Source organism: Anopheles bellator, chromosome 2 (assembly GCF_943735745.2).
Source record: "Anopheles bellator chromosome 2, idAnoBellAS_SP24_06.2, whole genome shotgun sequence".
Classification (NCBI taxonomy): domain Eukaryota; kingdom Metazoa; phylum Arthropoda; class Insecta; order Diptera; family Culicidae; genus Anopheles; species Anopheles bellator.
The window spans coordinates 83,237,913-83,250,839 of NC_071286.1; the positions used below are offsets into that span (position 1 = coordinate 83,237,913).

Sequence of the window (12,927 nt, forward strand, 5' to 3'; positions counted from 1 at the left end):
GAGAGAGAGAGAGAGAGAGAGAGAGAGAGAGAGAGAGAGAGAGAGAGGCAGAATGAGTTGAGCGCGTGAAACGGGCAGGAATGTCTCCGATGACCGGAACTTTTGATTTTTATCGCCAAACACTTCCTATGGCTTGGGTCAGTTGGTGTCCAACACCATGTTGTAATGGTTCCAGTAATGTTGTGTGTTTTTTTGCTTTCAGCCCCATATGCGATCCATTGTTTGCTCCAGCCATTGTAGGTGGGTCGAGCGAGGAATTCAAATTCATCAATTACCGCTCGAGCACTGAAGGGGGGACAACACCCAACAGGGCGCCCACCCTGTTGGTTATTTGATTTGCCTCCCGCTGTCAAGGTCAAACAGCGTGGCTTCTGGTCAACAGCAATTTTGTTAATTGTTCGAAAACGACAGAACTGAACAAATTGGGAGTTTGCTTCAAAAACAAAGATTTAACAAAAGTCGTCTCATACACACGACGGGGTCACCAAAGGAGTTTTTCTTTGTTTTCAACATATTAATACGGATACGACGGATGCGATGCCCTAAACCGCCTAAAACCAATAAATTCATCAAAAATTATAATTATAAATATAAATATAATTATTATTATAAAATTCATTCATCTAATGTATTGAGAGGAGCAAACAAACTGAACTCTGTCCTGTGAACAAACTTTTTGACACAATCAGCTGTAACCATGACACCACCGCGGACTGCCTCGAAGACATACCCCTTTTTCTATGGGACTAACAATCGCAGACGGCGGGAATATGAAATGACATTAGAGACAGACGGTCGCGCCTGGCCACCTCGACGACAAACAGCAAACAAGTGACTGAAAGGCGGTGTATTCGAGCGATATGATTCCACCTCCCAGTGGGCTGGGTGACCATCGGCACAACCACCCCGGCACAAATGCAATGTACACAACACTCATCATTGTGACCAGAACCTGGCGGCAATTCATTCACGTATCTGGTGATGGCCGGGCAAAGAGACATTGCGCTCCACAACGCGAGCCCCCCTCCATTGCTGACTAATGTCTTCTCCGGCCGGTGGTTTAGCCGCTGTCGCCCGCTAAACATATCGTGCGGTGTCGCGGTATGGCCCCGAGTCTGAGGAATCAATTTATTGGCAGCATTTAGACACTGACGACGGGACGGACGGGCGGCTTGAGCGGCGTTCCGGAGGATGTGCCGCGAAATGCGCAGGCGCCCGCGCGCGTCTGTAACCTAAGAAAGCGCACGGAAGGGTGAGCAGCAGGGTCGGTGGAAAAACCCGGCCGAGGGAGATGGCGATATGAAGCGCGCACATGCGCGCTTCTGTCGGCCAATCGCTCGTCTAAGAAGATGGTGGCTCCAACCCGCCGCCAACTCCTAGTGTGTTCCACTTGCCCCAACGTGTGTATGTATGTGTGCTATTTCTTTTTCACCACCAACACACAAGCGCTGTTAAGGTGGTGTGCGTGCACCCAATCATCATCATCTTGGTGCACACATTTGGTCACACTTGCTTGGCGCGAAGAAAAGCGCGCAAAACTCTTGCTATCCTCGCCGTCGTCACGCGGGCAGCGCTTTAATGCGCGGGGGTGAGGGGCCTCCGCGTAACCCTTCCGGCTTCCACCTGGGCCGGGCAGCAGCGCCCCACGGTGGGCCGGTCCCTCGAGAAGCCCACAAACGCGGTGGGCGCGCGCTATTTTGTGTATTATGGCTCGCGGACCCTTCCAACTCCGAGCGCGAGCAGAGCGAGCCACCGCGCGCGCCGCCATTCCGCGGATAAATCGATGGAACCGGCGTTTTGTGTGTTTCGTGGTCTTGTTCTTGCGTGTTGTGTTATTGTTGCTGCTGCTGCTGGGCTGAGTCTTGTTATCTCTGCTGTGGTGTGCGTGGGCACGGCCGAGGCGATGGTCGTCAAAACTCTGATACGGGGGGACACAGTCTCGCGGCTTTCTTGCGGCGAGATTTGGCGCGAAACCCCGCGACATTCTCTTTTTGTGTGTAGCTCTTCTTCGCGTAATATTTTCACCGTTGGTGGTGGCCGCGGCGGGTGGGTCCGATAAAAATGGCGCGAAAAGCATGTGGCATTTTTTGTTTCATAATTCCACTGACTTGTCTTTTGCTGCCCGCCATGTACCGAGCGCAGCCTCTCTGAAAGTATTTGTTTATGCTTCGATATTATGGCGGGGTTTTCGTTTTAAGTAATCTGTACGGCAGTTTTCTAAACTTGGTTTTCTTTTCTTCTTTCTTTGCAGTTGGTAATTCTTGATTCAACCACAATTTGGTTTGACAATTGACGCGCTCGACTGAAAGTGACAGGAGCTATATCAATGAGAGCACTCAAAGTGTTTCCCGGCGACAGAGATATTGGCGCTTTTGGTAGCTTCGCTTTTATTGCCAACGGTAGTAGTGGTGATTTGGGATTCTTATCGGACCTTTAATTTGACCAGGTAAGCTATTACAGTTCAGTTGTGGCCTTTCCGCGAATAACGGAAAATTTTCCATTTCTTTAAAGATGATTCCAGAACGCTGCGGATAGTCTCCATCTTCGGCGGAAGGTCACTAGATTGATTGGATTGTGACGAACGGATCGAAACCAGCACAATATATCGAGCCATCGTCGCAGTAGTCGTGGTGGTAGTTCGCGTGTTGCTACCAGTGAAACGGTGGCAAACGGACGCATTTTGAGCGGGTCCATTCCGCCCGTTTGCTGCGTTCCCAGGAACGTTTCCTTCCCCCCACCAGCAGGACCGGCAGGTCCGGGCCTTGCCCTTTTCCGGGTCGCTACCCGTGTCCTTCTTTCGTTTGGCGCGGCAGTTCCGACACCGGACGGTGTTGGAACTTTAAAGGCGCCATCATTCCTTCCACAATAGGTAAGTGGTGCGATCGTGAGGGGCACGCTTTTGTGTATCTGCTGTCACGCTGTTTTCTTTGTTGCTCCAGGGTCGTCACATCTCACAAACCTGTCTGGCCCTGCTGCCACCCACAGCAGCAGGGGCAGCACGGGTCACCTCCCACCACCACCGGGATCGCATCTTCAGGTATGTCGGCCTAGCGAATCGCTCTGTGTGCGCGCGTCCCTCTAACTTTCCATCGTTTCAGTACCTCCATGGCGCTGGAGTTGCCACGGATCATTCGAAACTTCAGTATTTGGGCAACATGCAGGTAAGCAGAGTGCTACCGACCACCGATTGATTTTGAACCCACCAACTGATTCGCTTTCGATGCTCCCCTCTCACCAGGTACACCCGGCGCACAGTGGCAGCGGAGGACACCATCCACCACCGCCACCGGCGCAGGGCCCGCCGCAGTCCGCCCATCCGCCACCGCCGCAACCGATTCCGATCGTGAAGCCGGAGTTTAAGGTGCCGCCGATACCGGCGCACCTGATGGACGTGCGTGGTCCGGATGGTTCGATCGTGAAGATCAACATGCCGGAACACCACGATCCGAGCAAGCCGCCTAACAACGTCGAGATGCTGAAGGTGAACATCGAGGATCTCAGTCAGTTTCTGTCGTACCACGAAGTCTTCGGAAAACTACCCTCCGACATGCTAACGGGACCGTCCGCTAGCCTAGTGCCATCATCGTCCACCAACACGCCGACTACCAGTGCGCACAGCAATGGTAAATGTGAGTCATCCAATTTTTTACCAATTCCTTTCTACCATTCTAATAGCTTCTTTTGCCGTTTGTAATTCGAAACATTTCATAGGATATCTTTGTTTTGGTTTGAGGAATTTTCAATATATTTTGTTACACAACGATGGCTATGTGTTCCGTACGTTCCGTTCCTTATCGTTTTGGAGAAAATTTTGTAATTTGATTTTTCTCATCTTATTTCTCAAAAACTTTAAATTGGAACAATTGGAATTGGTCAGCCACTCTCCGAGCGGTTGGTTCAGCTTGATGATTTGTGGTTATCATTTTTTTACAGTAATATTAGGTTGGGAAAGAAGAAATCCATTATGAATTGAATTTCAAAACATTTAAGATCCATGTCCCATGTCCGAGCTGGGACAAATATGCGCCGGGGTGGCCGAATTAGTCTGAACTCATGAATTTGTCGCCATAAACTCGTGGTGCAAACCTAACTGTAGTGTAGAATTCGTTGTATTGTTTGCTGTAAAGGTTATTGCTCATAACGGATATGTTTTCTAATTCTGTTTCTATCACCTCTTCTCTCTCTCTCTCTCTCTCTTTCTATCTGTGATATGCCCCCTTTTGTGTCCCGCAATGTGCATATTGTTCCGATTGTACATCAACTTTTCGTGTCTTTCCGTGGTGTTTGTGTAACTGTGTGGTCCGCTTGCCAAATTGTAATCAATAGCGGGAAACCATCTCCGTAACCCGATTACGGGCGAATCTCCGTTCAAGTGTAGCTACTGTGCGAAAAGCTTCACCCGCAAGGAGCACCTGACCAACCACGTTCGTCAGCACACCGGTGAATCGCCTTACCGATGTCCGTACTGCGGCAAAACATTCACCCGGAAGGAGCATCTTACCAACCACGTCAGGTAAGTGTCAGCCCAACTTTTGTCCTGTTGTTTTTTTGTTTCTCTTTTTATTTTGTTTCTTCTGCTTCCGATTCGAGCTTTTCTTCTTCCTTTCCATTCGCCTTCCAACGAAAGAACGAACAACCGGAGGAACCTTCTTGCCGCCCACATCACACTTTTTCTAAAAACCGATTCTTGATCTTCGCGCGTCGTCTCCTCAGAACCCTTTCAAGTTATTTGCTCTAGAGTGTCTCTTTCGTATGATTTTGTTCGGATTTTTCATTCAACGCCTAATTTCAATCCCCATTTCACGCCGGCCAGTATCATCGCGCCCACCGCCACCTTAAAACGTATACACGCTGCCAAAGGGCAAGCACATTTCGGTTTTTGGCAAGCTGAATATTTTGAATATTTATTTCGGAATTTTACATATCGCTGCTGCTGCCGCTGCTAATGCTGCTGCTCGCTCTCCCCTTTCGCGTGTGATTATTTCTAATACAGTTGACAGAACCCTGAGTCCCCATGGTATCCGGTTCCTGCCGGTGCATCGCTCATTGTACAAAATAATCCGAAAAGTTTACCGAGATATTTCTTCTCCCTTGTCGCAGGTGCGTTCGAATTGAAACTGATATCCCTAAAGAATTCGTTTTCGGTTTTTGCAACAAACGAATGCATATTTCTCTCCGCGGGGCAAAAGTGGGTTCACTGCCAAGTGTGTTGTGTGCGCGCGCGCCGTCTATTTAAACATTCTGCTCCTTGCCTGTTTCACTGTATTCCATTTTGGGACCCCGTTTTTACTTTCCAGACCATTACGTTGTCACTAGTTGTGGGTTTCTCGTCGATCTAGCAGCCTTCAAGTGTAGATACCGACCGGTGGATTACACTGGGACGTTGCTATGGGAGGGAAATGTTCGAACAGGATCTTCCGCGTTCGCTTTTGCCAGTCGGCAACATCTCTGAGCGTAAGCTGTAGCGGGGTTCGGTGTCGTATGGGATGCGTTCTTCCATTCGCCGGAGGTGGTGCATTCGTTACTAATCGTTTCACAATCCGGTCAAAGGATCTCCGGTTGTTGTACGCAATATACGTCGTCCGTCCACTGGCAGGACTTAGGGACGGTGGATTTCGAACCATTTCCGTCAAATTGCTGTGCTGTGTGTACTGTGATGCCTACCCTGTATCACCTTTGCAATAATTTGAATGTGATGTGAATGTGAATGTGTGATACTGATGGAGGAAGATTGGGCTGGTTACTGTTGCCAAGAGCGGAACCACTACACAAACACGTAGTCATCGTTTGTTGTGCGTTGCTGTGTTGTGTTGTGGTCGTGTCCCCCCCGTTTTTTTATGGCTGTCCTGTGATGTGCTATGGAATTTTTTTTCGGAAGAAAATCCAAGGATATCTTTGATTGATTCACGTTGTTTCTCTTTGTATCTTCCTCGAACAGATTGCACACAGGCGAAACACCCTACCAGTGCACATACTGCGGGAAGAAGTTCACGAGAAAAGAACACCTTACCAATCATGTCAGGTGAGCGACACGCTTCCTCTTTTCCACCGCTTTTCAAGCTCACCTTTAGTGTGATCGAGTTTCAAAACCAAACGAAAAGAACCGAAAGTGTCTTCCCGGTCCCTCTAGAGCGGGCCGAAGATGCATTGCAAAAATTTTTTTTTCGTGGCACACATCTCCTCGGTAGCGTAGTAGCGCGCATTGGTCCGCACGTGCTAACAAGGATCGCCAGTTTGAGCAGTGGCTTGGGAGAATTGGGGCGATCTTTTCTTCTCCGACGACACTCGATCGTCGTCCTGATGTGCTGCGCGAGGAGATGTGTATGCTTGGTTGGAGTGTGTCATCAACCGGTCTGTGGGCGGTTGGTGCCAGATTCGATGTTTTTTCCGCTCGCTCGCTCGCACATGGCGCGCGCAGTGCTGCTTGACGATGATGGGTTCTGTGATTCTAATGGATGCATTTCCGTTTGTTTCTCTTTTCTCTCTATTTTCACCCCGTTTTTGCCCACGGCTGACATGCGGTGACGCTGCGTCCCGAAACACTGGCGAAATGGTGGTTTGGAGATATGTTCCTCCATTCATCGCAAAACGCGACTCAACCCACTACTACTACTACTACCACCACTCAACCCACGAATGCTCAACAATCGAATCAAATATAATGAAAACCAAAACATCATTTTGCTCGTCGCAACAACACGCGCCCAACGTATATGTATGTTGCCATATGCGCCTGATCGACGGGGGGTTATCGCCCAAAATCCCCACCGGTTCGGATTGACCGTTCGTTGCCCCCCTCGTGTTGACACATGCACGCACGCTCGCAAATACGCCGTACGATATATTCTTCGACGATATTTTGCAGATTGCATACCGGAGAAACTCCATTTCACTGCACCTACTGTGAAAAGAAATTTACTCGCAAAGAGCACTTGACCAATCACACGAGGTGAGCGAATTCCATTGCCTTTAACAACCGTGTCCAAGCCAACAGGAAAGGAAGTCTCTTCTGTGGTGGTTGCTCGAACGAGGCCGCCCGAAGTTTGGATTGTGGCGCTTGTAATCTAAATAAATTCAAGCTTTCAGCCGTGTGAGATGAGATGACACCACCCTTGGGCGCGCAGCACTCGCTGTTCTACAGGATCGCGCGCGCGCGCACGTGCGATATATCACCCCAACGCCTGGTGTTCCGGTGAACGCGTTTCTAGACAGCCGTCCCGAGCCAAAGCAGGATCCGCGTGCGCGCGCGCAGCCACCAAGCAACCGAATCGAAAGATCCACATTCCCCACATTCGTTTTAATTTTTCTGTTAACCTACCATTTTTTCCAATTTTCAGGCAGAGTGGGGCAATGACCATCGCGTGTCTTACGGTAGAATTGGGGTTGTGTTGGCAAACGGAAACGAAGCATGGTCGCGATCAACCGATCGACTTTTGTCGGGCATGTTTATAGTGAGGGAATATCCGTTTGCTAAGCGTTTTTTCGGTTTCGAGGTTTAGTCCAGGACTGGGCGCGACCCTCGGTCTTTGGTGAAGTTTTCTTTCGGCAAAGTTTGTCACCTCCAGAAGATTGTGGTCTTTCGCCTCACCGTCTCGCGGGGGTCTCTATTAGTTACTGGCTCTCTACTTCGTTTGTTGTGGGTCTTGTTTTTGGATTGATCTTTGTTGATGGTTGTGAACAAGAGACATCAACGTTGCTTCTGCCCTGCCGTAACTAATCATACATCCCCATCTTTCTCTCTCTCTCTCTCTTTCGACCATCTCTTTCGTCGACAGGTTGCACACCGGCGAGACTCCTTTTCAGTGTACTTTCTGTCAGAAGAAGTTCACTCGCAAAGAGCATTTAACGAACCATGTCAGGTGAGCGGCAGTGCTCCAGCTAAACCCCAAACATCACCCACCATAGTACACTAATAAGCCGCGCTCTAAGTTGCTCAACTGCTTTTTTTCTTGGAGAAAATATGATGGCCATTTCACGCGTCTTCCGGCGGTGGTGCTCTTGCTTGCGTGCGAGTCCTTGCTCCTCTCCCTGGCGAATCGTTTGATACGAAAACTGTTGAAAGCCCCTGCGTGTTACTACATTTCCATCTGTGATGTGATCAAGAGACACTTTGGTTGTTGGGCGAAAGGGGCGAAATGGCAGTTCTCTCCGTCATCCAGTGCCTCAGCGCCGTGGATGATCAAATGCCCGTCCAAATGTGTTTTAGTAAGGGTTCGATCTGTCTCTCTCTCTTTCTCCTGTTCGCCCTGCTAGTTTGCCGAATCCTCACGGGGTCGTCCCTTTCCGTTGTCAACGATGCTGAATGCTTTCATATTTTCCGAGAAAAAGAACCGTTGTGCGCCGCGTTTCCTCTGTCGCGTCAGTATTGTTCCGACGTGGCGGAGCGCTGTGCCTCTTCATTCAGCCAAATTCAGAAACCCATTCATTTTTGACATGCCTCCGCAGTGTTTGCTCCCCCATATTTTACTCTACCTTCCATCAAGTCCGTCCAGTCCGTTTATCACATTCGATTGACGCGGTGAAGCACCCTCTCACACACGACCCACGGCGTGCAGTTACTAATAAAAGCATCCCGATCTCCCTTCTTCGACAGGTTGCACACCGGAGAGACACCTTTTCAGTGTTCTTATTGTCAGAAGAAGTTTACACGCAAAGAACATTTAACGTACCACGTCAGGTGAGGGCCACCGCTCGCTGCCAGTGCCGGCGCGTGAGCATGCATTTACCGAGTTATGAGTTTATTATTCCATTTCGATTCCGTTTCTTTTCTTTCCCCGAGGACGCCATAAGCGGGTCCGGTGGATAGAATTTCGCCGCGAATCCTGATTCGTTTAAAACTCACTAAAGAACACTAGCAGCCCGAGACGGATAGCTCACTCCGGGACCGGCGCTAGATTGCCACTTTTTGCTGCGTTCGTCGCGTGACCCGGATACCGGGTCGAATCGGATGTGAATTTATTATGTGAAGCGATAACTATTTTCAAATTTTCGCGCCGAAATTCTGTTCAACGAGTCCCCGTTTGTAGTGCACTTGTTAATTCCCACCGACAACGTGTCGCAGCCGCAAGTTCTTTGAAAATATGATCGTCCTACTAGAAACGCTCGCTCTCTCTCTCTCTCTCTCTCTCGGGGCGCGGACGGCTGCTGTTGTTGGAGATAGAAAATTGACCGTTTTTATTTGGCCAACCGGGAAAACCGGGGAATATCGAGACGCGCGCGCTGTCTCCGCTCTACTTTCGACGAGCTGCCTCGTACAGTTACCTCCATTAATCGCGCAACGTCGCTGGTTCGGTGATCACGAGTGATCGTGCTTCGATCAGGACCGCGAAAGCAGTGGTCTGGGGCCTCGCCGCACTGTGACCGAGGTTAGGGTTTTTAAGAGAACTTTCATATTTTCAAATGGCGCGGGCCTATGCGTTGATCACATAGTAGCTCTCACCCACTCCACGAGGGATGATGAGAGACAAAGGACCCCCCACAGACACACCCCACTCACGTTTCTTCCTTTCTTCTGTCGCCACCTGCGCCACACTTCCCCCCCGGTTTCCTCTCACCCTCGCTCCCCAGCCGGAAATGCAAGGAGAAAAGTGGGTGTGCAGTGTAACTAATCATAACTCCCGATCTCCTCCCTTCTTCGACAGGTTGCACACCGGCGAGACTCCTTTTCAGTGTTCTTACTGTCAAAAGAAGTTCACTCGTAAAGAACATTTAACGAACCACGTCAGGTGAGCGATCGTTTTAATTTACGCCCCACCACCCCCCCCAATCTGTCTCTCTCTCACACAAACACACACACTTTTCTCCCCAATCTCTCTGACACACACACACACATACACACTATCTCTCTCTGTCTCGCTATCTGTCTCTCGATGTCTCTGTGCCAAGAGAGGTCCTTCTTTTTTCCGGTCCCGGGAAAAAGGGGTCCCCGTATTTTGTTCTAAACAGAAGAAAATACTGCCAAATTGTGATGTGCAAACAGAGAAGGGTAGCAGAAGAAAGATTAAAAAGACGCGCGAAAAAGAACACACAAAAAATCCACGATCACGGATCCCGTGACACAGAAAATGGTCCGTCTCGATCTCTGTTTGTTTTTGCTGCAACGAGTGTCCAAGCGGGAAAGAGAGCAGTTTGTTTGCTCTGGAATATAGAAAACGAAACAACACAAATTCTAGATCGAAAAATGAGCCTGCAGAGGGGTGGGGAGGTATGATTCGCTGTTATTTGCATAATGTGGGATGTGTTTGTATTATGATAAGAAGAAACACTCTCGGTGGCCGTCATAACAGGGCTGGCGGCGGCTCGGTCCGGTGATTTGGGACGGCCTAATCCACAACTCTGCTTCCTTCCATCCCTCTCGTTAAATTTTCCACTTTTGCGTAAGGTCAGAAGAAAATTCTAGAACGGCAAAACTATTGTGACAAAAGTCATGCTAATCGCTTGTTCTGTCACTGTCGTGTCGCGCACACACGCGTGTCCTAGGGACAACATTGTATCCTGTGACCCACCAATTTGCTATCGTCCTAAAAGGGAGGAGCAGTCATATATTGTAAGGCAAACATCGTCTGGCGGCTCATCCAAGAAACGCGCTCCCTCTATCTCTCTCTCTCTGGCTACGTGTAGGCAACGTTCCGTGTCCGTATGTTTTCATCTGCGATGACCTCATCTAGGATCCCTACAGCACATTTGGCCCCATAGCCCCTATTGCCACTTTGATGTTGTTCCTGTTCCTTCATCTTCATCAGAGTTCGGAGTCACAAAATGGCGACATGCTTTTGCCCCGTGCGTACAAACAGCGCGCAGGATACACGTAGAGTAGAGTGCAAAGTGCATCCGCCGGTTACGCCGCCAGATCACGGATAGAGTCCAGATTCTGCGTTCTTGTGGGCAGTCTGTGTGTGGCTCGCGCATTGCAACAACAAACGAGAGAGATGCAATTTTCTAAAGAAAGTTCAATTAAGAATGGCCAGAATTTTAGGGGGATACGCCGTGAGTGTCCTTTTGCCGTTGAAAGAGATATTGTTCGCAACCGGGTAGAACAGAGGTGGTCCTGTCGGACGGGAGACCCTCCTCTTTTGGCTTTGGCCCGCGATTGGCAAATTTTCTTCCGTTGAACAAAAGCTCGGGGAAGGGATACTTTTAAATAAAATTATCAAAACCTACGCCACTCTACACACTGTCACCATATTCTTCTTCGCCATCGTTTCCAATCAACCATCCCCGTGCCGCCGTGCCGGCTTCGGGATCTCAATGATGATGCTTCATTATTGCCCACCTTCACCCTTCTTCGACAGGTTGCACACCGGCGAAACTCCTTATCAGTGTACCTACTGTGACAAGAAGTTCACACGCAAAGAGCATTTAACTAATCACGTCAGGTGAGCGTCGCCCGCGGCTCCAGTGCTTATGTGTCGCCCAACACCAACCGAGTCTTTCTCCGGTCGCCCGACCGGTCTTTCCGCCCCCCTTCGTACCGCCCTTATGGGCACGTCAAGAACAAGACGATAGAGGATTTACCTTTGCCGTTCCGAGTTTACTCTCGAATCTTTTGTCGCAACCGATCCTACTTTTCAGTCCACCATTATTCTGCCCATTAAGGTTTGGGGATGTCCTGTGGAGTTGAGCTGTGCAACTGTTTTTTGTATTATAAAACCTGCCCCCACACTTACTACTTACTGTTAGTTTTTTGTGCGCACGTAAATACAGTCCCTTTTGTACAGCACACTACTACCGGAAGTCGGTCTCTCTCTCTCTCTCTCTCTCTCTCTCTCTCGCTCGCTCTCTGTAGAGTCTCTAGCTCTGTTCTGTACGGTAGTACTCTGGGGTGGGTTTTTCATCGGTTCTCCACATCACGACGCAACACACAGCCCCCCTCTTCTTCGAAAGGACATTAATGGACCGATCAACAGCCGCCTGATCGCGCACTACACAAAGAGAGAGAGTGATCGCAGACTTGCGAGTGCGCGCGCGTGAATGTAAAATTCCGGGATAAATTCAAAATTCATTCCATTCCAAATTCAGCAACAGGGCAGACAATCGAAAATCCGATTTTAAGAAATCCCGCTGTGTCCCTCCCGGGCTCTTGTCCCCTACCAAGTTTCTTCTGATGGTGGTGGGTGGACTGCTACTACTAGTTAGTGTGGCCACACTCCCAACCAACACCGGAAGTGGGGGAGAAAAAAATTAGAAACCGAAAGTGAAAAACAAAATCGAGCCCCGAAACATAGTTTCCGTTCGTTCCGTTTCAGTTGTTGGTGTGTGAAATTAATGTTGTGTCCCATTGTTTTTTTCTTTCTCTCTTTTTCTCTCTTTCTCTCTCTCTCTCTTTATCTATATCTATATATTCCACGTAATCCGAAACAGAATACACACTGGAGAGACTCCCTATCGGTGCACATATTGTGAGAAGAAATTTACCAGAAAAGAACGTTTAACGTATCACATAAGGTGAGCGCTCGGCCAAGGCACACACCGCTTCCAGAGAGAGTGTCACACTAGATGCTGCCAGAAGCAACATGTTGTTACCACCTCACCACCTCACTGTTACATTTTTTACCACCCATTCAGTCGGCCGTCGTCGGCGGCACCTCTCTCTAGCCACAGGAGAGCATCATGAACTCACCAACTTTGTCTACTTTTTCTAGTATTTTGAACTTCATTGTAAAAAAGTTGGAACCAAACAAAAAGCGTGCCACCCCGGGCCACGCACACACAGTCGCACACATACCAGTGAAACCGATTGGCACAAATCAAATTGATTGTATGGCCATTGACTGGCTGTGTGTTGTGGGTGCGTGCGGGGTGGACACTTAAGAGAAGTAGTTTCCTTTTGGCACTCGAAATTGGCTCTCCGGAAGTTTGTTGGTGGGAAAGCTCATTAACCGGACCGTTTCCCCGTTTGGCACGTCGAGGACGATTCGGATGACGCTC

The 12,927-nt window shown here is 49.3% G+C and overlaps 1 protein-coding gene across 1 annotated transcript in view; it reads left to right on the forward strand.

The window, feature by feature from the left end:
• Positions 1 to 3,155: 3,155 nt before the first annotated feature.
• The window catches only part of LOC131208208 (zinc finger protein 420-like), a 31,121-nt gene continuing 21,349 nt past the window's right edge, over positions 3,156 to 12,927 (forward strand). Inside the window, exons 1-8 of the mRNA XM_058200859.1 lie at positions 3,156 to 3,161; positions 3,239 to 3,629; positions 4,327 to 4,513; positions 5,939 to 6,022; positions 6,866 to 6,949; positions 7,776 to 7,859; positions 9,642 to 9,725; positions 11,292 to 11,375. Of these exons, the coding sequence (XP_058056842.1) occupies positions 3,156 to 3,161; positions 3,239 to 3,629; positions 4,327 to 4,513; positions 5,939 to 6,022; positions 6,866 to 6,949; positions 7,776 to 7,859; positions 9,642 to 9,725; positions 11,292 to 11,375 (1,004 nt within the window). The remainder of the gene's footprint in view (positions 3,162 to 3,238; positions 3,630 to 4,326; positions 4,514 to 5,938; positions 6,023 to 6,865; positions 6,950 to 7,775; positions 7,860 to 9,641; positions 9,726 to 11,291; positions 11,376 to 12,927) is intronic.